The sequence below is a fragment of the Camelus ferus genome, chromosome 3, assembly GCF_009834535.1.
Source record: "Camelus ferus isolate YT-003-E chromosome 3, BCGSAC_Cfer_1.0, whole genome shotgun sequence".
Taxonomy (NCBI): domain Eukaryota; kingdom Metazoa; phylum Chordata; class Mammalia; order Artiodactyla; family Camelidae; genus Camelus; species Camelus ferus.
Window position 1 is genome coordinate 95,339,035 of NC_045698.1, and position 27,480 is coordinate 95,366,514.

The 27,480-nt window shown below is 37.3% G+C and overlaps 1 protein-coding gene and 1 long non-coding RNA gene across 5 annotated transcripts in view; one reads left to right on the forward strand and one right to left on the reverse strand.

Annotated features, from left to right (window-relative positions):
- Nucleotides 1-27,480, forward strand: part of LOC116662722 — a 203,791-nt gene that overhangs the window by 167,309 nt on the left and 9,002 nt on the right. The gene's annotated exons all lie outside the window — the stretch shown is intronic.
- The window catches only part of SPOCK1 (SPARC (osteonectin), cwcv and kazal like domains proteoglycan 1), a 469,763-nt gene continuing 465,899 nt past the window's right edge, over nucleotides 23,617-27,480 (reverse strand). Inside the window, exon 11 of one of the 2 annotated variants that reach the window (XM_032476825.1) lies at nucleotides 23,617-27,160. In XM_032476825.1, the coding sequence (XP_032332716.1) occupies nucleotides 26,970-27,160 (191 nt within the window). In that variant the 3' untranslated portion in view covers nucleotides 23,617-26,969. The remainder of the gene's footprint in view (nucleotides 27,161-27,480) is intronic. The other variant, XM_032476824.1, reaches the window with a different exon arrangement.

Consider the following 27,480-nt stretch of genomic DNA (forward strand, 5'->3'; position numbering starts at 1 on the left):
AATTTCCTTCAATATTGGATGATTTTTTATTATGTTTATCTCAGTGATTAAAATTTTGTGTTAAATTTTATTTATGCCGTGGGACTGTTTTAGATGAACTATGTATGGTGAGAATGGGCAGGTGTGGACTGATGACTGGGTGGAGTCGTTGGCATTCTGTGCTTGAGCACCTGCTTTCTCCAGAGGTTCTGTCTAGCCTTTTTATCCCAGCTCCCACCTGCAGACAGATACCCCTCATTGCTGCTGCCTGGTCCCAGAGCAAGGCAGGAACGATGCACACGGTTCTATCTGCCTGGAGTGCCTCAACTTAGCTAGCACCCAAATCATTGTTCTGGGGTCACCTTCAGGTTTTGACTTTCACATGTCAATGCAAGGGTTTTTTTTAATGCTTGAATTCTCCTTCAGTGACTCCACCCCCACATTCTGTCATGCACACATACCAAGTTTTTTAAGCACAGCCATGCATTTTTATTTTAACATATTTTCTGTAATTCAGTTTGGTGTAGGAAACAGTAGATTGCTATATGTGTCTACTTTGCAGTCTTAAAACTGGAAACTTTTAGTCTAGTGGTTGTTAAAGTGTCATTCAAGGATCCTTGATGAGGTGTAGGGGGGTCCCTGGGACCTTTTCAGGGTTCCACTGGGTCCTTCCTTTTTTCAACTTTATATTTGTGTGAAGCTGAATTCTCTTCATATACTTCAGCTAAAACAACATACTGCAACAGTTTGAATGCTGAAGCAGCCATGAGAACTCAGCTGGCTTCTAACTCAGACATTAAGAGATTTTTATAAATGTGGAACAGTCTGCTCTTCTCATTAGTTATTTTTTGTTTTAGAATGTTTTTTCATAAAATACATTACTGATACTAATATGCAGTAAGTTTGTCATCATATTTGATGGATTAATAAACAAAAAATATTGATAGATATACTGACCCACATAAATAATAGATCTTTGAAGCCCTTAATAGTTTTTAAGGGTTTAAAAGGGTCTTGAAACCAAAACATTTGAGAACTGCTGTGTTAGTCCCATTTCACATGTGAGGCTGCTTGCCCAAGAGTCTCAGCTAGAGAGTGGTGGCACTGGGAGCCACACCCATGGAGTCTGGTCACAGAGACCATGTATATTGCGGCCGTCTGCCAAGTATCTGCAAATGTTTATTTTTATTTTACTCATAGTATTACAGAGAAACAGAATGTTCTTGTGCCAAAGTAGGTCCTGTGTGTCTGGTGTGTGTGAGGCGCACGTTAGTCTATCCCCATTGTAAGGGGAATAGAAATTGTTTATTGCTTTGTTGTTAGTGCCTTCCTATAGAGGACTTTGGAGTTGGAACTTAATAGCACTAACATCATGTATTCTTAGATTCCGTAGTCTTTCACATGCCCTCTTTTTTGGCCAGCAGCTTTCTATCCCAGTAAGCTGTTTATGTTGTTTTAATTAAATACTGAATACATACAAGAGATTATCATAAGCACAAAGTATAAAGCAAAACAGTTGAACTCAATGGTAGAGACACGAACAGCAAAGAGTACAGCCCCGAGGTCTCTTTTCTGAGTGCTGTCTCACCTCCTACCACCCTGAGGTACCTTCTTGCATATAGTATTTATCATTTTTTGGTTTCCCTTCATAATTTTACCACATATGGATGCATTCTTAACCAAAATAGTTCCTTAAGTTTTACCTGTTTATAAACCATATATAGCATCATATTAATTCTTCTGCAGATTTCTTTTTCCCACAATTAGACTTTTTTTTTTTGGAGATTTACCTATGTTGATGTGTGTGTGTGAAGCTATAAATTTTTCATTTTCCTGCTGTACAGTTTTCTAGTGCCTAAATATATCATGATTTATTAATTCATTCTACTACCAAAATGACATCTAGATTTTATACAAGATTTTTTCACTATTAAAAACAGTTTTTCTATAAACAGTTTAAAACTTTTTGGAAATTATCATACATTCACATGCACTTGTAAGAAATCATACAAAGAGATCTTTATGTCCCTTTCCCAGTTTCTCCAGTAACTATTACTGGAAGTAATAGCAACATCTTACATAACTATAGTGCAGTATCACACTCAGGAAACTGACCTTAATATAATCCATTTACTTTATTTGGACTTGACCAGTTCTTATGCACTCACATGTGTGTATGTGTGTGTATGTGTGTTTAGTTCTATGAAATTTCATTACACAGTCAAGAAACAGAGAAGTTCTGTCATAATCCTCTTTTATGCTGCTCTTTTTTGGCCATAGCCACCTCCCTGCCTTTCTCCTTCCCTGGCCCCTGGTGACCAATTTGTTCTCCATTCCCATAATTTTGTCATTTCAAACCTGCTATATAAATGAAATTTCACAGCATGTAATCTTTTGAGATGGCTTTTTCCCCCTAGGCATCATATTTCCCTTGAGATCCATGCAAGTTGTTGCATGCACCATCAGTTTGCTCCTTTTTTACTGAGTAGTATTCCATGGCATAGATGTACCACAATTTAACCATTCACCTGTGAAGGATGCTGGGGTGGATTCCAGGATGGGGCTAGTTCATAAAGCTGCTATGACCATTTGTGTACTAGTTTTTGTGTGAACATAGTTTTGTTTCTTTGCTATAAATGCCCAAGTCTGGGATACCTGGGTGGTATGGTAAGCACGTGTTGAACTTTGTAGGAAACTGCCAAACTCTTTTCTGGAGTAGCTGTACCATTCTACATCCCCATCCATGAACATTTTTGTATGTCCTTTGGGTGTAGACCCACAAGAGTATGTCCCAGGCATGTACCCAAGGGTAGGTTTGCTGGGCTGTGGCATCCATACATCTCTACCTTTGCTAGATTGTTTTCCAAAATGCATACAGCAGTGTATTCTTCAGGATATAGGAGTTCAGCTTACTCCTTGTCCTCAGTGATGCTTGATAATGTCTAACATTTTCCTTTCCTCTCTTTGGAAGAAGTGTAGAATATCTTATGAGATTAATTCACACTTCCCTAAACATTTTTCTTATATTTTGTTTTCCTCTTCTATGATAACCTGTCCAACTCCCTTATCCTTGTTTTTCTTGGGTTCTTGTCCTCTGCCTGGTGATTTTTAGAGCCAGGATACTAAAATTTTGTCAGATGTAAACATAACAGGCATCTCACAGTTGTACTTTGGTTTTTCATGAAGCATTTTAGGAAGAAGATTATTAATTTTCATATAGTCAAATGTATCAGTATTTTCTTTTATAATTAGTTTTCTCAAATTTTAATTTGTTTTCCTATATTCTAAGCTTTATAAGCTTATCTTCTCTATTTAATCCACTTGGTATTTATTTTAAAGCATAGTGTGAGGTGGGAATCCAAATTCACTTTTGTCCAAAAAGATGCCCAGTTGTTTTCGTACTTTCTTGCATTCCATACTCCATTCCCAATCATCTGCAGCATCAGTCTTGTTGTATGTCAAGTGTCCATTTTAGTGTGATTCTACTGTTAGGGACCTCTGTTCTGTTGTCAGTCACTGTGCTAATTACATGGTGCCTTCTATGCAGTATTAGTATAACTGTATACTGAATTTTGATACGTGGGTGAGTTAAGTCTACCTTCCTGCCCCCAGCCTAGTGCTTTTCTCCCAGGAGTGTTTATCCATTCTTCCCTCTTTGCTCTTCTGTGTAAATATTTTGAAACGGCTTATCAAGTTTCATAAAAGCTTAAAATGATTGGACTCACAGTGAAGCCATAGAACAATCTAAGGAGAAATGCATCTTTATGATTATAGTTTTTCAACCCATGCGTATGGAACCACTACATTTTTTAGATATTCTGTGAATGTCTTTCAGTAGAGTCTGTTAATGTACTCTAAATGCATTTAGCAGTATCTTCTACTTACTTTTATATAGGTAACACATAATTGGTTGCTATTATAAGTGGTTTTTCTTTATTACATCATTTAAGAATTTGCTAGTGTACAGAAATGCAATTAGGTTGCTAAACCACTCTCTTTCCATAGTACTCCCAGTACTTATCCTTTTCTTTAACTTGAGCTTTTTCTGTACTTATCATTTTCTAATACTATATAATTTTACCATTTTCTAACAGTATATAATTTTCTTCCTTATTTTGTGTATTGTACATTTCCCCTCACTACATTGTCAAATGTAAGCAACATTGGGGCAGGTACTTTTTTCTCTTTGGTTTGCTGTTGTATCTCCAGCATTGAAAACTGAGGATTTGAGTATTCTCCTTATGGTGTATACTCAGAAATACTTGTTAAATGAGTGGATGAACTCTTATTAATTTTAATGTATTGTACATATTTGGGGAGACGTTCCATGCAGTACAATTACATTATATTCGACTAATGAAAATTTAATTTTTTCCTTTCGGCTCATGTATTTTTGTTGTCTAGTTGCTCAGGTTACTTTCCTTCATATAACATTAGATAGAATTGGTGATATTGGTAATGGTGATTTTCTTTTCTTGCTACAGATTTTAAAAGTAAATCTTCTAATACTTCTCTCATGTATGTGTGTGTGCATCTGGATTTTTTTATGATGGGGAGCTTTTCTTTATCAGTTTAAGAAAGTATTTTTTAAAATTTACCTATATTGATTATTGAAGTATAGTTAATGTACAATATTGTATTTGTTTCAGGTGTACAACATGATTCAGATACACACACACACACACACTTTTTCATTATAGGTTCTTACAAGATACTGAATATAGTTCCCTGTGCTATACAGCAGGTCCTTGTTGTTTAGCTGTTTCATGTGTAGTAGTGTGTGTCTGCTGATCCCAAACTCCTAATTTATCCCTCCCTGCCACTTTCCCCTTTGGTAACATAAAGTTTGTTTTCTATGTCTGTGAGTCTGTTTCTGTTTTGTAAGTAAGTTCCTTTGTATTATTTTTTAGATCCCACATATAAATGACATTATATATTTGTCTTTCTCTGTCAGACTTAACTTCACTTAGTAAGATAATCTCTAGGTCCATCCATATTGCTGCAAATGGCATTATTTCATTCTTTTTATGGCTGAGTAGTATTCCATTATGTGAGATATGTATGTGTGTGTGGGTGTGTGTATCTATCTATCTATCTATCTATCTATCTATCTATCTATCTATCTATCTCACATCTACTTTATCCATTCATCTGTTGATGGACATTTAGGTTGCTTTCATGTCTTGGCTGTTATAAATAGTGCAGTTATGAACATTGAGGTGCATGTATCTTTTTGAATTAGAGTTTCCTCTAGATATATACCCAGGAGTGGAATTGATGGGTCACATGATTGCTCTATTTTTTAGTTTTTTGAGGAATCTTCGTACTGTTTTCCACAATGGCTGCACCGAACTACATTCCCACCAACAGTGTAGGAGGGTTCCCTTTTCTCCACACCCTCTCCAGCATTTATCATTTGTGGACTTTTTATTGATGGCATTCTGACTGGAGTGAGGTGTCACTTCATTGTAGTTTGGATTTGCATTCCTCTGATAATTACTGATGTTAAGAATTTTTTCACATGCCTGTTGGCCATCTATATATCTTCTTTGGAAAAATGTCTATTTAGGTCTTCTGCCCACTTTTGGATTGGGTTGTTTTCTGGGTTTTCTTTTTGTTGTTACTGAGTTGTATGAGCTGTTTGTATATTTTGGAAATTAATCCCTTGTCGGTTGCATTGTTTGCAAATATTTTCTCCCAGTCCATAGATTGTCTTTTCATTTTGTTTATGATTTCCTTTGCTGTGTAAAAGCTTATAAGTTTCTTTAGGTCCCATTTGTTTATTTTTGCTTTTATTTCTGTTGCCTAGGGAGACTGACCTAGGGAAATATTGCTATGATTGATATCAGAGAATGTTTTGACTATGTTCTCTTCTAGGATTTTTATGGTGTCCTGTCTTATATTTAAGTCTTTAAGCCATTTTGAATTTATTTTTGTGTATGGTGCGTGGGAGTGTTCTAACTTCTTTGATTTATGTGAGGCTGTCTAGCTTTCTGAACACCACTTGCTGAAAATACTATCTTTTGTCCATTGTATATTCTTGCATCCTTTGTCAAAGATTAATTGACCATAGGTATGTGGGTTTGTTTCTGGGCGCTCTGTTCTGTTCCATTGAACCATATGTCTGTTTTTGTGACAATAACATGCTGTTTTGATTACTGTAGCTCAGTAGTATTGTCTGAAGGATGGGAGAGTTATGCCTCCAGTTTTGTTCTTTTTCCTCAGGATTGCTTTGGCAATTCTAGGTCTTCTGTGATTCCATATAAATTTTATGATTGTTTGTTCTAGTTCTGTGAAAAGTGTCATGGGTAGTTTGGTAGGTATCACATTAAATTTGTAGATTACTTTGTGTAATATGGCCATTTTAACAATATTAATTCTTCTAATCCAAGAGCATTGGATATCTTGCCATTTCTTTAAATCATCTTCAGTTTCCTTTGTCAATGTCTTATAGTCCTCAGTTTATAAATCGTTCATCCCCCAGTCAGGTTAATTCCTAATTGTTTCATTTTTATGATACAATTTTTAAAGGGATTTTTTAAACTTTCCTTTTCTGATATTTCAGTATTAGTGTAAAGAAATGCAGCAGATTTCTGTATGTTAATCTTGCATCCTGCTCCCTTGCTGTATTCTTTTATCAGCTCTAGTAGTTTTTGTGTGGAGCTTTTAGGGCTTTCTATATATAGTACCATGTCATCTGCATGTAGTAACACTTTTATGTCTTCTCTTCCAATTTGCATCCTTTTTCTTTTTCTTATCTAATTATTGTGGTTAGAACTTCCAGTACTATTTTCAATAGAATTGGTGCAAGTTGGTATCCTTGTCCTGTTCCAGATTTTAGCAGGAAGACTTTCAACTTTTCACCATTGAGTATTTTATTTTTTTATTTTTATTTTTTCAGTTTTAATATATTTTTATTGAAGTACAGTTTACAACGTTGTGTCAGTTTCTGGCATACAGCACAATACTTCAGTCACATAGGAACATACATTCGTTCTCATATTCTTCTTCATCAGAGGTTTCTACAAGATATTGCATATGGTTCCCTGTGCTATACAGTAGAAACTTGTTGTTTATCTGATTTTGTGAGAATCCTCCTGTGTTTTGAAATGAGAGACACTCTGCCAGAGTATTTGTGGGAGAAGGTGAGCTGTGAGTCTCTCTAGTCTGCTATCTTGGCTCCACACCCCCTAGACTCACTTTAGTAAGAGGTTTTATCATGAGTGGATTGAATCTTATTAAGTGCTTTTTCTGCATCTATTGAGATGATCATATGTTTTTTGTCTTTTTTTGTTGATGTGGTGTATCAGATTGATTGATTTGCATATGTGGAACCATCCTTGTGACCCAGGGATGAATCCAACTTGATCATAGTGTATGATCTTTTTTATGTGTTGTTGGATTTGGTTTGCTATTTTGTTGAGAGTTTTTGCATCTATATCCATCAAAGATATTGGCCTATCATTTTCTTTTTTGGTAGTGTCTTTGTCTGGTTTTGGATCAGGGTGATGGTGGCTTCACAGAATGACTTTGAGAGTGTCCCCTTCTTTTCAGTCTTTTAGAAGAGTTTAAGGAGGATTGGTGTAAGTTACTCTTTGTTATGTTTGGTAGAATTCCCCAGTGAAGTCAGCCAGTCCTTGTCTTTTGTTTGCAGGGAGTTTTTAAAATTACAGATTCTATTTCACTTCTAGTGAATGGTCTGTTCAAATTATCTATTTTTTCTTGATTGAGTTTTGATGGACTGTGTATTTCTAGAAAGGTCCCCATTTCTTCAAATTTTTTCTGATTTTTGGTATATGTTTTTGGTATTGTTCATAGTATTCTCTTACTTTTTTTTTTTTTTTTCCTTCTGTTTCTGCAGTATTGGTTGTTATTTTTCCTCCTTCATTTCTTATTTCATTTACTTAGGTCCTCTCTCTTTACTTCTTGGTGATCCTGGCCAGAGATTTGTTGATTTTTGTTTACTCTTTCAAAACACCAGCTCTTGATTGATTGGTTTTTCTGTTTTGGGGTTTTTTTGTTTTTGTTTTTTTAGATCTCTATTTTATTTATTTCCTCTCTGATATTTATTATTTCCTTCCTTCTGCTGACTTTAGGTTTTATTTTTTCTTCTTTTTCTATTTATCTTTGATAGTAGACTAGGTTGTTCATTTGAGATTGTTCTTGTTTTTTGAGGGAAGTCTGTGTCTCTATGAACTTCCCTATTAGGGCTGTTTTTTCTGCATCCCATATGTTTGGTATGGTTGTGTTTTCATTGTCATTTATCTCAAGGTATTTGCAAATTTCCTCTTTGAGTTTGTCATTGACCCATTGATTTTTTTAGTAGAATGTTACTTAGTCTCCATACAATTGTTTTTTCTTTTTACTTCTCTTTCTATGGTTGGTTTCTAGTTTCATGTCATTGTGGTTAGAAAAGATGCTTGAAATAATTTTTATCCTTTTAAAATTTGTTGAGGTTTGTTTTGTGTTCTAGTATGTGGTCTGTCCTAGAGAATATTTCTTTTGCATGTGAAAAGAATGTATATTCTATGGGTTTTTTGTGGGGTTTTTTTGGGATGTAATGTCATGAAGATATCAATTAAGTCTAGCTGTTCTGTTGTGTCATTTAGGATATCTGTTGCCATTTAGTGATTTTCTGTCTGGAAGATCTGTCCATTGATGTTAGTAGGGTGTTAACATCTACTATTATTGTATTCCCATCAATTTCTCCCTTTATGTCTGTTAGTAATTATTTTATGTGTTTAGGTGCTCCTTTATTGGATGCATATATGTTAACAAGTGTAATATCCTCTTCTTATATTGATCCTTTTATCACTGTATAGTGTCCCTTTTTATCTTTTTTATGGCTTTTGCTTTAAAGTCTATTTTGTCTCATGAGAGTATCGCTACCCCCACTTTCTTGTCTTTTGCATTTGCATAAAGTATCTTTTTCCTGTCCTCTCACTTTCAATCTGTATGTGTCCTTAAAGTGGGTCTCTTGTAGGCAGCATATTGTAGGCTTTTGCTTTAAATTAAATAACGTTTCTTTTTACTCCTAGATTGCTAATTAAAATATACATATTTTAAAAACCTGGACATTAAATTATTGCTATTTTATTTGTATCTGTTGATAGATCATATGGGTTTTTATCTCCAGTTAATCTGTATGGTGAAATGGATGAATAGTTTCTAATACTAAACCAATCTTACATTCCTAGGGTAAACCTGACTTGGTCTTGCCTTGGTTTACTTGGGCTTAAATCTGACTTTTAATTCTTGGTGTTATATTCTTTCCTTGTGTTGCTTTATTTGGTTTGCTTACATTTTTTGAAGAATGAATTTTATATCTCTTTCATGAGTAAAATTGGTCTCAATTTTTTATTTCCTGTAATGTCCTTTCTTGGGTTTATTGTCAAGATTATGTTAACTTGATAAAAGAATTTGGGAAGTGTTCTTTTCTATTCTTGAAAGAATTTGCTTAACATTATAATCTGTTTCTTCAGTTTCTTTGAATGCTTGTATAAAATCATCTGATCTTTGAAGGAAGTTGTTCTTTTTTAAATTGTTTCATTTTTAGATAGTTGTAAAGTTTTTGAGTCAACTATCATAGTCGATATTTTTTTGCAGGAAATCTTCCATTTCATCTAGGTGCTGAAATTAATTGGCATAAGTTTCATTTATTGCTTTTAAATCTCTGCTCCACCAGTGGTTATGTACCATTTTCATTCTTAATATTATGTATTTGTATTTTTGCCTTCTTTATTCTAACTGAATGAATTGTCATTTATATCTTTTCAAAGAATTAATAGTGATCCTTCATTTAATTTCACCTTTTCTATTGTATCCTTTTTTCTCTATATTATTAGTTAGTCCTAAATTCCAAACATAGAAATTTTTTTTCTATTTACTTTTTAATTATCGATTTCTAACTTTGAGCAGCGAGAATGAGGTCTATCTGATATTTATGGCTTGAAATTTATTGAGCTCTCCTTTATGCTCTGTCATGTGTATGTACTTTCTTATGTACAATTTATTTCTATACTTGTCTATTAAACCAGCTATTAATTATGGTATACAATTCTTTTATTGCTTTACTCTTTTTTCCCATTGTTTGATTTATCAGAGAGGTGTTTTTATTAAAATCTCCTATTTTTATGGTGAATTTGTCAATTTCATCTTGTAGTTCATTGAACTTTTTACCCTTTAGAGTTTGAAGCATGTTATTAGGTGTATACAAACCTAGAATTTTAAATTTACTTCTTGTGAGTTTTTCTGTTTTGTTTACTGCTGTATCCCCAGTGTCGGAAATGATGGTTAGCACATAGTAGACTCTAAAAATATTTTTGAATGGATAAATTATATTTTTATCAATATTTTTGAATGGCTAAATTATATTTTTATCAATATATATCAATAAAATTTTTTTATCAATAGCAATCCTGTAAATCCCAGTAATTTCTTTTTTTGTAAAATGTACTTGGTTTGAAAGTAACATAGTTATAATAACAAAATGTTGTTTTGTATTTACTTAATAAATATTTTTGTATCATTTTTCTTTCGATTTTTCTAAATTCTTATGTTTTAGCTATATCTTCTATATAGCAGGTGCCTGAATCTTAATTTTGATCTATATTTTAACTGGAGAGTTTAGTCCATGTATATTTACTGTGAATATTGATATGTGTGCATTCTTCTCTATTATTTTTTTTTTTCTTTTTATAAGTTCCTTTGGATTATATGTTTTCTTTTTGTTTCACTCCATAGTTTCCCTTCTACTGATTTTGTTTTTGTATATTCTGTTATTGTTCCTACAGTGAATAGACTGGACATTTTAAATTTATATTTAATTTTATAAGTCTAGATAAAAATGCATTCTTTCTCCTCAAATAAAATAAGGATCTTAGAATGTTTTCAGTTTGACCATTCCAATCTTGACATGCATACTTTTGTATTCTAGGATATTCTAGGATATTAATTCTAAATTAATTTTTATAGCCCTACAGATTAGAGAGTAATGTTTTTGTTTTGCATAATTTATTTAAGTTCACCAACACTTTACCATCTTCTGTACTTCCACCCTCTTTCGTCCATCTCAGATCATCTTTCTGGGATAATTTTTCTTCTAAAAGCACATATTTTAGAAGTTATTTCAGTGAAAGTCTATTGTTAATAAACTGTCAGTTTTTATTTGTCCAACAGTATCTTTATTTTGTGCTTGTTCTTTAAGGATAGATTTCCTGGGTATCAATTCTAGGTTGACAATGATTTTTCTCTTGGTGCTTTACAGATACCATTCCATTTTCTTTTGTCTGACACTGTTGCTCTTTATAATGCACCTATCAGTGTAATTCAGTGGTTTTCAAAAGGTGGCCCCTAGACCAGCAGCATTTATATCACCTTGTAGCTATTTGAAATACACTTTTTTCAAACTATTCCAGACCTACTAAATCCAAACTCTGTGGTTGGAGCTTAGGAATATGTGTTTTAAAAAGTCCTCCAGGTCATTTCAATGCATAGTAATGTTTGAGAGCCATTGATATAATGTTATTCCTTTGAAGGGGAAAGGTAATCTTTTATTTCTGGCAGCTTTTAATGTTTTTTCTTTGTCTTTAGTGTTCTATAGATTATGATGGGTATAGGAATTTTAAAAAATTTATTTTGATTAAGATTTCTTGTGCGTCCTGAATCTAAGTATTTGTGGCTTCCTTAATCCCAGAAAACTGTAACCTATTACCTCTGTAAATATTGCTTTTACCCTTTTTTCTCTACTATATTCTTCTGGAACTTCAATAAGACTTATGTTGGATCCTTTCATTTTATACTCCTTATTTTGAACTGTTTTCCCATATTTTATATTCATTGTTACCTTTATTATATTTCACCTATCCCCCGAAGATGATTTGCATTTGCTTCTGCTAGGGGCACATTAAATTTGATTTACATCTTGGGGTGGTTGGACCACATAGGTAATATGAGTCCTGCCCTCAAACCCATGTGAATTCACATTGTGTTAGATATTCTCATGGAAATGTTTTCTCTTCTTTCTTTATCATTCTATTCTAAAGTGAACCAAAGCCAAGACTTGCATATGTAGCTTCCTCCCCTAATTTCCTATTTTTTTTAAACAAATTCATCCACTGAGGTAATTCATTGCCTTTTGAAGGTCTTGGCTTCCCTGGAGTTTCTGAGCTTAACCCCATCTTGCTGAGGCCTAGTCTTTGTCCCCTCTCTCTGATACCCATGGACCATAAAACACAGCTAGAGACCACTGAAAGATTAGCAAAAGCTAGCTCTCATATTAGGTTAATCCTGTGGATTTTTGCTTTTTTGATTTCTGTCCTACCAATTAAGGAATTAATATATCAATCAGTAAATGGTTAATGACTGCTTGATGGCTGAGCTAGCAGGAAAGTAAATAAATTTTATTCAGTAGTTGGGGAAATACTGTTCCAGGAGTGCTTTCTCTGAGCACCTTGTCAGCCATATTACCAAACATTGAGATCACTTGAATTGTTTATTCTAACCTGTCTTACCACTCTCCATACTCCTCATGGAGTATCCTGGACCTAATAACCATGCTGGCCCCAGACTCAGTGGGTAGTTTGGAGAATTTACTTGCTAACAGGCTTGGGAGGTGCAGTGGTAGGCAGGTTCAGATGCCTTGGGTGACCTGTAGGTGTTTTGTCCAAAAGAGCCCAAGCTTCACTCTCGCTTCCCCAAAGTGTCCTTGCCTGAGATAACCTGGCAGTCATTTTGAAGCGGGTGGCCTTTTGGAGGCCATACCTCCCTTGTCCCTTCTATCTCAGCTCAACAGGTGCAGGCCCAAATGTGTCAGGCCACCACAGACAAGCCAGGCTGCAGGTCAGAAGCAACAGATTGAAGGCAACAGTGCATTGGGGGTCCTAGATATAGTAACTGCAATATCCACAGATGTGGCCCCAGAGTGTTGACACTGTCTCTTCTCTGAGTGTCACAGATCCTAGAGTGGAAAAAATAAAGAATCCATCAACTAATACAGTACAAAATTGGAGCACAAAAAATACTTGTCAAATGGTTGAGTTCACAGAGATTTCTCTGAGCCTTGGAAACTTACCTGATGTTCTAGTCCATCCCTGGCCCTGGTTTATTATTGTTTTCTTTGTTCTTTCAAGATGAGTTTGTATTGAGCATCATGTGTTGTACCTTGTTCTGTGCCAGCTACATAAAAATAGCCTTGGTACCTGCTCTTAGGAGCTTGGAATGTGTTCAGTTCAGAAAACAACCCCTAAGCGCACACTGGCCAAAAGACCCAGGGCTGTGTTTTTGTGGGGCAGTAGAGAGGTGGCCCATTCTGATGGCTGAGGGGAACCCTAACAGGTGGGTAGATGGCAGGGATGAGGCATGTGCTTCATTCAGTCAAGCACAGAGTGAAGAAGTAAGAGTACACCAGAAACAGAGAAAACTACTGTCAGATGCAGGTAAAGCAGGCTGAGAGAAAGGATTAAAATGGAAGAGGAAGTCAGGGTACATTGGAGAGATGTTATGGAGTTTGTGTATTCTTTATATTGCAAAAGGGAAATACGGACTTCTGACCCAAAATGGTCAAGGATATTTTCGTGTTTACAGAGATGTCTGACTGAACCCACGCACAGGCCAGACATCAGGGTGGGAGGATTTCAGGGTGTCTCTAGAGTTCCCCTAGGAGTTGGCTGGTGCAGTTGGTTTCAGGTGAGAAGGGACTCTCTGGTGTCAGGAATGGACGGTTGTCTCCCATAGCCAGCTGGCTGTGACATTAAGTAGTGTCATTACATTCAGTGTGACTCTGGAATGTGGTTTCAATTGCTATTGGTTAATGTTAGCCAGCTCCTAAATCCTGGCTTGGTGCTCATCCAAAGTGCTAAGATCCTTTGTTGGTGAACTATTTGTTAAAATATAAAATGACTCAGGAATTATTCTGCACAAAATGTCAAGTGGCAGAATAAATAACCATTCTCTTCATTAATCCCTATGGGCAGCGTCAGTTTGAGAGCTTGGCTTTTCCGTAATGAAAATATGTCAGCCCTGAATATATGTTTGCACTATTGAGACTGAACAGTGAAATGAAATGAATTCTCCACTCAGCCACAAGTGAAATATGGCACTTTGTGGTGAACGAGGCGCTGAGTGCGGTGGAGTTGAGATCGGACTTGGAGAGACCATGGGGAGGCTGAGCTCAAGCTAGAGGGGAGGGCAGTGTGTGATTAAAGTGAAAAGCAATACCAAGTGAAATTCATCTTAATCTGTGCCTATTTATAAGAGAGGGATGCCACATAATATAGCTGGGTGTTTAAGAAATACGTGAGTCTTTGTTCCTGAAGCTGAGAAAATCAGCAGAAGGCCTGTGGTTCAGGGTTTGAGGTGCAGAAATGGTGTTAACACAGGAAGCAGAGACTACAGGCTGCTGTGAACACAGAATCCTAGGGGCTCAGAGGCCAGAACACCCAGCCCGTTCATTTCACAAGTGAGAAAGCTGGGGCCCGGAAAGGGAAGGGACTTGCCTAGGGAGTCACTGGAGCCAGTGAAGTTCTTAATTCGTGATGGCCTAATCTCAGACCGGCCTGTTCACTTGACATTGGGCTCAGGCTGTCTCTGTATGTCCTTTGCTCTAGCACAGACATCTAGAGGTCTTTGAGGACCAGGTCTAATGTCCTCAGCAGATAGTGGAAGGTGCATGGTAGGTGGTAAATGTTGTGAACTGATGTATTGCCAGACCTTTTCCCCAAGGTCTAGGGTGTCTCTTGTGTGTGTGGTTATGTTTTATCTCACTTATGTATCTATATTTCATTTTTTAAGTCAGAGCACACAGCCTCACAGCATAACTTAATAGTTAAGAATATGCGATTTGGAGACAGCCCATCCTGGGTTCACATCTGCACTCTGCCATTTACTGGCTGTGCGACTTTAGATAAGTTGCTTAACGTCTCTGTAAAATAGGAAGAGCAGTCCTGTCTATGTACGGAACTACTGTGAGACTTACACGAGATAGGATGGTTACGGCAAAGATGGCTCCAGTCAGTGTTCCCACTGGGGGATGAGTTGAGACACTGAGCTGACTTACATTGACACCTTCACTGATTTCTGAAAATGAGCCCAGGTGACCAGGAGGTAACACAGGCTGTGTAGAGTTCTGGGTCCACTAGCCACAGAACAGCATCATCTGGGTCCCTGGTTTAAGAACTGGCCACAATTTTCACTGTTTCTTTTGCCAGAATGTGATTAGTATTACTGCTTTAAAAAATTAAACTTAGATTTATATGAAGAGTTCAAATTTGTGAAAAATAAGTGAGAAGGAACCACTTTTCTATATAATCAAATGGTCTCTAAGTCCTTAAAAAACAAAGAGGGAAGAAAAATGGTGAACAGTAAAACTGGGAGTAGTAGGGCAGAATAGCAAAAACAACAGGAATGTCAGGAAAGCAGGATGGCTCTGTCATTTTTGGACAACATGTGCTACCAGCTGTTTAGAGTGTCAACACCTGCTGTTAAGAAGACTTGCAAATCATTATTTGGCACCAGGTTGGCCATCTGAGCTTGTAACTTCCAAACTGGTGACTAATAAAACTCATTGGCATGGAGCATTTGTCATCAGTAGTGTACACAAAGCCCATATGTTAGAAGATTGCATTTGTATGAAATGTTCAGAAAAGGCAAATCTACAGAGGCAGAAAGTAGTTTGGTGATTGCCTGGGGCTCAGGATGGGAAAGAGGAAAAATGATAACTGGGCAGGAGGGTGTTTTTTTAATGCCACATAAAATTAGATGTGATGTGGTTGACAACTCTATAAATTTAATAAATGTCACACTTAAAATGGATAGATTTTATACTAAGTAAATTACACCTCAAAAAAGCTGTTTAAAAAATTCAACCTATGTGAATTGATGGAAAAATTCAACCTGTGTGAAGGTATTGATCAAATGTCATCCTTTCTGTGAGGTCTGTTTTAAAAAAAAAAAAAAATCCTTCCAGAAAGAATTAAATGGTCAGTCTTTTTTTGTTCCCATTGCTATTTGCTTGTATTCAGTACTCATCCAACAAACAGTAATTGGTAACCATGTGTTGGCTACTGAGGAATGAGAAAGAGCAGGACAGAAGGACATCTCTTTCCTTTTTTTTCCTCCCTTTTTAACTGTTAAAATATATGTGACACAAGTTACTATTTCAGCCGTTTTTAGGTGTGCACTTCACTGGGGCTAACTAAGTACATTCACATTGTTGTTCCGTCATCCCCACTCTCTCTCTCCGGGACGTTCTTCATCATCCCATGCTGAAACTCTAACCGTTAAACACTAGCTCCCCTCCCCCATCCCCCCGTTACTCTAGTCTACTCTGTCACTATGAGTTGAACTATTCTGGGGACCTCATGCAAGTAGAATCATACAATGTATGTCCTTTCGTGTTTGGTTTATCTCATTTAGTATAATTTCAAAGTGCATCTAAGTCGTAACATGTATCAGAATCTCCACATATTCTTTACCCCATACATCACTGATGTATGTTTGTATTGTTACCTTTGGGCTCTGGCGAATAATGCTGCTGTGAACATTTTTATACAAGTATTTGTTCAAGTTCTTGTTTTCAGTTCTTTGGAATGTACACCTAGGAGTGATCTAGGATTACTGATCATAGGTAATTCTATGTCTAACTTTTCCAGGACCTGCCATAATGTCCTTCACAGTGGTTGCAACATTTTACATTCCCACCAGCAATGCGTGAGAGTTTCCATTTCTCTACATGTTTGCCAACACTTACTATTATTGCTAACAGTCATCCTAAATGGTATGAAGTGGTGTATCATTGTGGTTTTGATTTGCATTGCCCTAGTGATGTTGAGCACCTTTTCATATGCTTATTGGCCATTTGTATATGTTCTTTGGAAAATGTCTTAAGTCTTTTGCTAATTTTTTTAATTGGGGTGTTTGTTCTTTTGTTGTTGACTTGCAGGCATTCTCTATTTTAGATATTAATCCCTTTTCAGATATATGATTACAAATACTATCTCCCATTGGCTCTGTTGATAGTGTCTTTCGATACACAAAAGTTTTAGGTTTTGGCTAAGTCCAATTTATTTTTTCTCTTGTGGTCTATATTTTTTGGTATCATATCCAAGAAATCATTGTCAAATCCACTGTCATGAAGCTTTCTTCCTGTGTTTCATTCTAAGAGTTTTACAGTTTTAGCTCTTAAATTTAGGCCCTTGATTTACTTTGAGTTAATTTTTGTAGTATAAAGAAAGGGTCCAACTTCCATCTTTTGCATGTGGATATGCACTTTTCCCAGCACCATTTGCTGAAAATACTATCCTTCGTTCAATGATACTGGCATTCTCATTGAAAATCATTTGACCGTATATGCAAGGGTTTATTTCTGGGCTCTCTGTTCTATTCCATTAGTCTGTATGTCTGTCTTTATGCCAGTACCTCATAATTTTGATTAGCATAGCTTTGTAATAAGGTTTGAAATAAGAAAGTGTAAATCTTGCAACTTTGTTCTTTCTCGAGGTTGTTTTGGTCTCTAGCGTCTCTTAAGATTTCATAAATTTGGGAATGGAATTTTCCGTTTATGTCAGAAACATTATTGGGGTGTTACTAGGGATTGTGTTGAATTTGTAGATCACTTTGGGTTATAGTGATATCTTAACAATATTAAGTCTTCCAGTCTGTGAACACTAGTTGCCTTTCCATTTATTTGTCTTCATTAATTTTTAGCAGTGTTTTTTAGTTTTCAGTCTACAATTATCTCACCTCCTCAGTTAAGTTTATTCCTAAACATTTTATTCTTTCTGGTGTTATTGAAAATCAAATTGTTTTCTTAATTCCCTTTCAGATTGTTCATTGTTATTGTTTAGAAGCACAGCTGAATTTTTAGTATTGATTTTGTATCCTACGATTTTGTTGAACTGGTGTATTAGCTCTAATTTTTGTGGAACCTTTATGGTTTTCTACATGTAATATTATGTCATCTGTAAACAAAGATAATTTTACTTATTCCTTTCTTATTTGAATGCTTCTAGTTAATTTTTCTTGCATAACTGCTCTGGCTAGTACTTCCTATATTATGTTGAATAGAAATCATGAAAGCAGACATTTTCATCTTGTTCATGAACATAGAAGAAAAGTTTTTCAGTATTTTACCATTGACGATAATGTTAGCTGTGCTGTTTTCATATATGGATGTTACTACGTTGAGGTAGTTTCCTTCTATTCCTTGCTTATTGAGTGTTTTATCATGAAAACAGCATAATAAATGCATCATGAAATATCATGCATCATTTGAGATAATCATGTGGGTTTTTTCCCTCTGCATTCTGTTAAGATGTGGTATATTATACTGATTTTTTTGTATGTTGAATCATCTTGCATTCAGAGGAAATATGGTTTGGTCCTGGCTTATAAACCTTTTAACATGCTTCTGAACTCAATTTGCTAACATTCTGTTTAGTAGGAGTTTTGCATGACTAGTCATAAGGAATAATGGTCTATAGTTTTATTTTCTTGCAGTGTCTTTGTCTGGCTTTGGTATCAGAGTAATTCTGGCCAAAAAGTATGAGTTAAGAAGTTTTCCCTCCCTTTCAATTTTTTGAGAAAAGTTTGACAAGAACTTTGTTAATTCTTCTTTAAATGTTTGGTAGAATTCAACAGCGCAGCTCTCTGATTCAGGGCTTTTCTTTTTTGGGTGATTTTGGATTACTAATTCGATTTCCTCATTAGTTATAAGTCTATTCAGATTCTCTATTTTTTCATAATTCAATCTTGCAGTTGTATCTTTGTAGGAATTTGTTCATTTTGTTTAACTTACTCAGTTTGTTGTACAGTTGTTCACAACACTCTCTTATGATCTTTTTTATTTCTATAAAATGAGTAGTAATGTCCCCTACTTGCATTTCTAATTATACTGAGTCTTTTTTGTTGTTGTTAGTCTAGCTAAATTTTGGTAGTCAGTTTTGTTAGTCTTTTTGAAAACCAACTCTTGGTTTCATTATTTTTTCTAATTTTCTGTTTTTTTAATCTCTGTTCTAAACTTTATTTCCTTCTGCTAGCTTTGGGTTTATTTTACTCTTTTTCTAGTTACTTAAGTATAAAGTTAGATTGTTGATTTGAGGTCTTTTTGAATGTTACCATATAGAGAGAGTTATAAAATTCCCTCTTAGCACTGCTCTTGCTGCACCCTGTAAGTTTTGGTATGTTGTGCTTTCATTCTCATTTATTTCAAGGTATTTTATAATTTCCTTTGTGATTTCTCTTTGACCCATTGGTTGTTTAGGAGTGTTTAATTTCTACTAATTTGTAAAATGTGTGGCTTTTCTTTGGTTACTGATTCCTAGTTTCATTCCATTGTGATAAGAAAAGATGCTGTATGATTGCAATCTTTTAAAATCGAATTTACAGTTTAAAACCTTAAAACAAGAAGACAGACTAGTTTTGTGGCCTAACATATGCTCTATCCTGGAGAATGCTCAGGTGCACACTTAGGAAATGTGTATTTTGCTGATGTTGGATAGTATACTCTGTATATGTCTGTTAGGTCCAATTGGTTTATAATGTTGTTCAAGTCCTTTCCTTATTGATCTTCTGTCTGATTCTGTTACTGAAAGTGGGCTAGTGAAGTCTGTTATTTTAGGGCTATTTCTCTTTACAAGTCTGTCTTTATTATCTTCATATATTTTGTAGGTTTAATTTTTGTTTCATATATGTCTATAATTTTTATATCTTTCTGGTGATTTGACCCTTTTATCATACCATTCTTTGTCTCTTGTAAGAGTTTTTGACTTAAAGTCAGTTTTGTTTGATACTTGTATAGCCACTCTCTCCCTCTTTTGGTAACTCTTTTCATGAAATACCTTCCCGTATCCTTTCAATTTCAACCTATTTTTCTCCTTATATCTAAAGTGAGTCTTTTATAGACAACATATAGATGGATCATGTTTTCATTTGACTTTTTTAATCCATTCTGCTGATCTGTGACTTTTGACTAAGGAATTTAATCCACTTGCACTTAAGTAACAATTGATAAAGACTTACTTTTGAAATTTTGTTACTTATTTTCTGCATATCTTAGAGCTTTCTTGTTTTTATTTCATTCATCACTGCCTTCTTCCTTTAGGTTTAGTTAATTGTTTTGTACTGACACATCTTGATTTGCCCCTTATTTACTTTTGTGACTGTTCTATAAATACTTTATTTGTGGTTACCATGGAGATTACATATAGCATCCTAAAATTATAAAAATCTATTTTAAATTGATAAGACCTGAAATTCAATTGCATATAACAACTACTCTTTTATACCTTCATCCCTCCTCTTTATCTTATTGACATCACAAATTACGTACTTATGTATTATGCGTTCTATATTTATGTATAGAGATATATATAACAGATTTATTGTGATTTTTATGCATTTATCTTTTAAATACTGTAGAAAATAAAAAGTGTTACAAGTCAAAATTACAATACTAGTTTTAAAATATTTTCCACGTGTGTACCTTTACCAGAGAATTTTATGCTTTCATATAGTTTTGAGCTATTGTCTAGCTTCCTTTCACTTCAGCCTGAAGGACTCCATTTAACATTTCTTGCTTCTCAGAGTAATTGAGAAGAGTTCCTAGAGGAGCAGTAATTGAGCTGAGAGTCCGAGGCAGTACAGGTAAAGGAACTATCAGGAACACAGGCACAAGCTTGAGAAGGGTGGAGGTGCTCAGGGAAAAAATTAGAATTTGAGAAGTGAGGCATGCAAGGGAACAAAGAGGTGCAAAGGAATCAATTACAAAGGAACGTATCTGCCAAGCCAAGTAGTTTATATTTGGTCCTGAAAGTGATGAGAAACCTTGAAAATTAAGTAGGTCAGTGACATGATCAGATTTGCCTTTAAGAATAAATTATTCTGGCAGCAGCAGCAGCATGTAGGATGCATTGGAGCTGGGCGAGAATCAAGCAGGGTCACAAAAGTTCCTAGGACAGTCGAGAGAGATGGCAGTGGTCAGAAGCATGACAGTGGTGTTGAGATAAAGCAGAAGAGATATTTAGAAAGAAAAATTAACAGAATTTGGTGACTTATTGCAGGTTGGGAGTTGAGGAGAGGGGTGTAGATGGTGGTGCCATTCCTGAAGTCAAGGAGTGTAGGAGGAGAAAATTTGAAGAGGAAGCTGATGAATTATTTTAAAGTCACAGAAGACATTGTGGTGTATTGCTTTTGTGATAAAAAATAAAAGTGAAACATGGGGATGAGGCTCATACCCCCATTGGCTATCAGAGAAAATTGGAGTCCTTTCCTCAGAGGTCACTACTGCTACCAGCTTGGTGTGTGTCCTTTTAGGCCTTGTTTTATGTATTTCCATACTTAGAGAAGATGGATAGTCTTGCCTTTTACATATCTGACTTACATGTTTCATACTCTGTATCACTTGATTTTTTCCCCCCGTACAACTGATGTTTTAGAATTTTTGCCAAGTCAGTGCATGTGAAAGTACTTCGTTATTTTTGACTGCTGCATAGTATTCCAGAGCAGAGAGTCGTCCAGTCTGCCCACTGATGGATGTTTAGTTTTGTACCAAATGTTCTGTTCTAATAAATGATGCTACAAAGGACATACATACATTTAACACATATGTTTGTAAACTAGTATGATTTTTTTCCCCTCTAAGAGTAATTATTGAGGAGTGGAATTATGGGTCCTAGGGTGTTTACTCTTATTTATATAGTTATTACCAAATTGCGCTCTACATGGTTGTTTTGAGTGCATAGTGTCCAAGAGTGTTCCTTATACTACACTCTCAACACAAGACATGATCATGATATATTTTTTCTAAGTCAGACTGAGAGATAATTGCTTTAATTTGTTTTTCTGGTCATGACTGAGGTTATCGCTGTTCTTGGCCATCTGTTGTGCATCTTGTATGGATCAGTTGTTTTTGTCTTTTCCCATCAGTCTGTTGAACTGTATTTTCCTTACGGATTTGTAGGAGTTGAAAAAACTTTATATCCTAATACTGCATCTGTTTTATGTCATCAGTATCTTTAGTTTCTTGTTTATCTTTGAAATTTGTTCATGTGCTATTAATTTTGATGGAGGAAAATTTATTCATCTATTCCTTCATGGCTCTTGTATGCTAGGACTTGTTTTTTAAAAAAAGCCTTGCTGACCCCTATTGTCGTAGGCATATTCACTCTATATTTCATTCTCTCATTTTGATTTTGTAAGGTTTAAAATGGTAGTATCAATGGGAAATTTGAGTAGAATTACTTACATGTCAGGTGATGATTTCAGAATGGAGCAGAGAGAAACCTACACTTGAGACATAGACTGGGGCTTCTCCAAGTGGATGAGTTGGTTGAAACCACCGACAGACTGTTCAGAGAAAGCATGTAACGTTAAAGAGAAATAGGCCAGGGACACAGATCTGAGGAACACCAACATGAACAGGACTGGTTGAACAAAAGGATATATGGACCTAAAAGGAATGGCCAGATAGGATGAAAACCAGGTAAGGATGTATATAAGAAACCAAGAAAGGTGAGCTTTAACAAGGGTGCGATAGCCATTGGTGTCAACTATGACATCCACCAACCTATACTGTAATAGTTACTTGTCTCTTTTTCGAGGAGATAACTGTACAGAGCAGGCCCCAGGTCTTACTTTACTTTTATATTCCTAGCACTGAATGTGGTGCCTGCCCATAGCGGCATTCATCTACCCAGCACTCATTAATCTATAAATCTGCAAGTGTACTCATTCATCTTTAAAGCCTTGTTGAATGAATACATTTTGAAACCTTCCTCTTTTCTTGAGCCAGTTTGTCAAAGCAAACTTTCCAACTGACCGACAGTTTTGAGAGGTGCTGGGACCTTTTTACTCACGCTATGTAACTAATATCCCTTTGGTCCTGGTCTTTAATGGATCAAGGTGGCTTCCATGATGGCATGACTTGAGGAGACCTGTGGGGTTTGACTGTAAATCTGCTGATTTAAGAGGAATTTGGGGTGTGTCCACAAATGCCAGCTGCTCTTTACAGTACCCTTTACCTCCCCGCCTCCCCTGGAGGCTTCATGTTGGCCATTGCTCTCCTGACATTAGTTATTTTGCGGATTTCTGAAGCACGTTTCCTTAAACTGTCAATCTGTAAATTGTCTGTAAAATCCAGTCCATGGGGTAAAGGAATGGAATTATTCATAACATCGTTTCTACCTCAGTTGGTGGTGAAATTACTCACTCGGTATAATTAAGTCATAGATATACTAGCCTGAATGTGGATAAAGGTGGAAAGGAAGCAATTCCTCTTCCAATTTGGGCGCTTTCTGATGTTTGACAAGCATCTGTGTGTCAATCCATGAATGGGGAAGGAGAACTCAGAATTCCTGTAAAGGAGGTTTTTTCTTCCTTTCCCAAGAGAACTGGAGAATAACTGAGGAGCTGGGGAGGGAGGAATAAGAAATAAAAGCTTAAGGTTGTCAACAGGGTGACAACAGTGACCTGATGGGTAAGGACTGAGTAACAAGTCAGGGCCTGAGACAGGAGAAGGCAGCCCAAAGGGGGCCAGGTGATAGGGTTCTAGGGTGAACAAGCACAGGGCCCGGGTGTGCCGAGGGGTCAGGACATGCTGGGCCTCAACAGAGGACCCTGCACCGGGGCTCCCCTTTATCTGCCCATGCTGTTCCCCAGAGAGCAGGCGTGGACACGGCCTGTGAGTGCACGTGCAGACGAACAAACACAACACTCAGATGTTGGAGACAAATTAAAATTTATTGAGACAGACGGAAATGCACCTACTCAGGACTACAGTTAAGCATTTATTATTAACCAAAGAGTCGTGTTCACATTCCAGATAAGTCTACATGGAAAAGCATTCAGAATTTACTAGGTTTTCTACTTTACTATTTCATCTACAAGAGGGACGACAGACTGGCACTCAGGATTTGGTGGCTGTCATTACAGTGCTACACAGTGGACAGGGACGAACAGCAGTGACTCTGACGAAAAGGTAGAAAAAGACCAAAACCACCCACTGTAGAAAGGGCTCTTGGACGTTACTGTACAGTGTGGTCAAAGTGAAGAAGAAAAGAAAGCGACAGCCGTAAGTGGTGTCCTGGGAGGAGCAGAGGGCAGAGCTGGACAGGCACGGCGCCGCTCACTGCTGGGTGGGGGGAGACGGGCGTGAAGGAGAAGGAACTGATACGAAACCTCAAATTTAGTGTGAGGGTATTCCCATGCTTAGAGTATTTGTGGAAATAAAAAGACACTGATATGGCAGAGAACTAATTGTGGAAGAAAATTCTAGGGTTTAACTTGGATGCCAAGGAAATGGTATAAAATCAAAGATCCACTTATGGAATAAGGATAAAACTATTTCACTAAGGAGGTTCCAAAAATGAGTCTGCAAAGATTCACCTCCATACTTTTCTGCAACAAGGGAATGATGGTCACAGCACTATTTTTTGTAAATCAAGATTTTTATGTATACTTAGTCACCTGCTAAAAGACTCCTGCCGAAAGAGAGGAAAACAAAATTCTGCTAAGGCTAAGGTAACTAAAGACACGAATCTTTAGTACTGATGAAAAGTACCTTTAAAAACTAACGCTGTCTTGCCAAAGTGAGGCACAAAAAGTGGCCTTAATGTTGCTCCATTGATTTTGGGTTCCAGTCATAAGAGGGCTTTTTATTTAATATCTTAATGAATCAAAAATACCTTCTTGGAATATCTCTGAAGATGAGCATCTCATTACCTCACTGGGAACTGACTACTGAGCACTCTTCTCCATCAGTAAGTTAATGCCAAGGGTCTTTAAGTGTCATCTTAATTTGACACTTGTCATAAGATAATTAGGCAAATTAAAATCAGTAGTTTGCTCTGTTGCTAGAAGTTTCTGTAAGTGAAATCAATTTGTCAATTTTAATTTGTCCTCTTGTGTGTTTCCCAGGCTCAGAGGAGACAGTAACAATGGTTTTCTTTGTTGGTCTAAACTGAGATTTTTTAAATACGCCTCGATTCTTTTATACACTTGATTGTGTTTAGCTGCAATTATGCAGCTGTTTTCTAAATTACTATCTCAGAGTTTTTGTTCAAGTGAGAAAAAAAAGTACTGAAATGGAGGTGATGGAGTTGAGAGATCCCAGTACAGAGCTTGCCTGTGGTCTCCCTACAGCTGGGGTCCTGGCTGTCTTCCTGTCTGTCAGGCCAAACGGGTTTGCTGTATCCAAGAAGTTCATTTCCCATCTGAGCCAACTCCAGGGATATTGCCAGTGGGTCTGGCCAGTGCAAAGACTGGAAAATACTAGTTAGAGGTGGGCTGGTAAAGTACAAATGGTCAATTTGGGGTGAAGACTGGTCAGCTGCCCCCATGATCTCAGTTTGATTGACTATATTTGTTGCCTGAGTGTATGTGGTCTTCTGGTGGCCTGGCTGGAGCTCAGGAAGGGAAGAAAAACATATGTGGGCCAGAGAGCCTTGCAGGGTGGCTGATTAGGACATCCAGGTAGGCGGACACCAGGTGGGACAGGAGCTTGAGGCCCTGTACTGAACTGAATGGGGCCACTTTGAAGACTACTCTTTGGTACTTGTGCCTGGGCCAGCTTGATAGGGAGAGGAAAATCCTAAAGACAGTAGAGATGATGACCTTACCAAACTTGGAGCTAGAGTTGGACAAAAAGAAACGCAGTGGTGAAGGGCTTTCTTCATTTGTACCTTGATGCGGCTTTGGGTGGGGGGGGTGGGGCACAGACTAGCTCTTAAAAATCTAACCCTACTTCTCATATGCTGCCCTGAAGTTCTTTTCTAGGCCTCCATCTGAGATTCTTTACAAATGATGAGTGATTGAAAAAAAATCGGTACAGTTTTGGTACCCTCATCACGATGACGATTTATGGATAGATAAGGGGCAAACTGAAACACCGAGTTAAGAATCCTGAATTTTCTTCTGCTATGGAACACCATAGTTCCATCTTCCCGGAGAGCAGGGTGTACATGGACATGCCTTAGAAAAAGCCCTTGAGTAGGTAGGGAAGGGAGGAACGTGCCACAGACAGGCCTGCTGCAGCCCAGGGGAAGGTTTGAGCTGAAATGAGAGAGATGGCTTGTGAGGCTGCCCACGTGGGAGTCGCATGGCTTCTGCGAGAAAAGTGATTTAGGCAGACAGAGGCTCCTCCATAACAAAGAGGCTCCCAGTAACTCTGCCGCTGCATAGAGAAGCAGCCTCCTCAGCCTGCAGGCTACACGTGCCAGCCATTAGTGCAAAGAAAGGACTTCGGTACAAATTCCCTATTCCAGAGACTATGACCCAGGTCTGGACATACTGACAAATGTGTAATTTTTTTCCAAGTGAATTTTCAGTAGACACCCAAACCCTCTTTTCTGAGAGGTGTGTACAGTCTCTTCTGTACAGACTCACATACTGATGCACGTACAGAGAGAAGTATCTTTTAATAGAGAAGATCAGTTCCCCAAAGGGACTCTTAACTGAATTAAGGCTGTTGTTTGTAGGAAGCCAGATCGAGTGATGTGAAAAAATAATGTGTAATAATAAACACCAGGGTGGGTGGGGAGGGGCAGGGGGGAAAGGTACAGTGTGGTGTGTTTTCCACAACATCTACAGGACACAAGAAAAGCACTTAGACACAGTAAGGCCAGGAACCATGCTGTAATAACCACCGGGTGTGGGTGATGGAAAGGGTCTTTGATGTTTAGAGGGTGGGGGCTCCCTGCGCTGTCAGAATCCCACATACATCACATGCTTGTTGCAGAAAACTCACGGGAGGGAAGGAGGCTCTAATTCAACCAGCCATTCCCCTGTCTAAAAAAGAAAACCCAACACCCTTCTTCCCACACACCGTATGCAAAATCAGAATGCTCTGGGAACAAGGAGTCGTCTTCCAAACCTTAGGTTGGGTAGAGAGGGCAACAATGGAGAAGAGGCCGTGGGCCATGGAGTCTTAGATACAAACGCAGGAACAGGAAGTGAGTTGCAGTTGTGTGCAGAGCTCGCGTCCTCCTCCTCAGTGGGGACTACCATATGTACCCAACCTCATCCTCTTTGTCGTCATCCTCGTCCTCGTCATCCTCTGTCACTGCCCGGGTGTGCACCCGCAGCCTCCCCAGTCTGTCCTGTGGGCCCAGCTCCTGCTCATCCTCTAGGTCATCCAACAGGACCACAGAGCCGCCACTGCCAAAATCCCCTGAAGTTTCCTGCTCCTCTTCTGAAACATCAGGAAGGAAGAAAAGATTTGAGGTTAGTTTCTGCTCGTGCCTCACTACCTCCTTCATGGGAGGGCAAAACCATGCCATTTACCTTCTGAAAATGGGATCATCCCTGCCCCGGTGGGGCTAGTCTGCGTGGCATGGACCATAAGCTCTGTTTTGATGTGAGCCGCATAATTCTAGAGATGCTTCTACCTTCTTGTTAATGCAATTCACTAGTCATGGTGAGTTCCTGCCACTCGAAAAGCCAGGTCTTATGCTTCATCTCATGTGATGTCAGGGTTACTGTGTCTGCATTGTAAACTTGCTCACTGTAGAC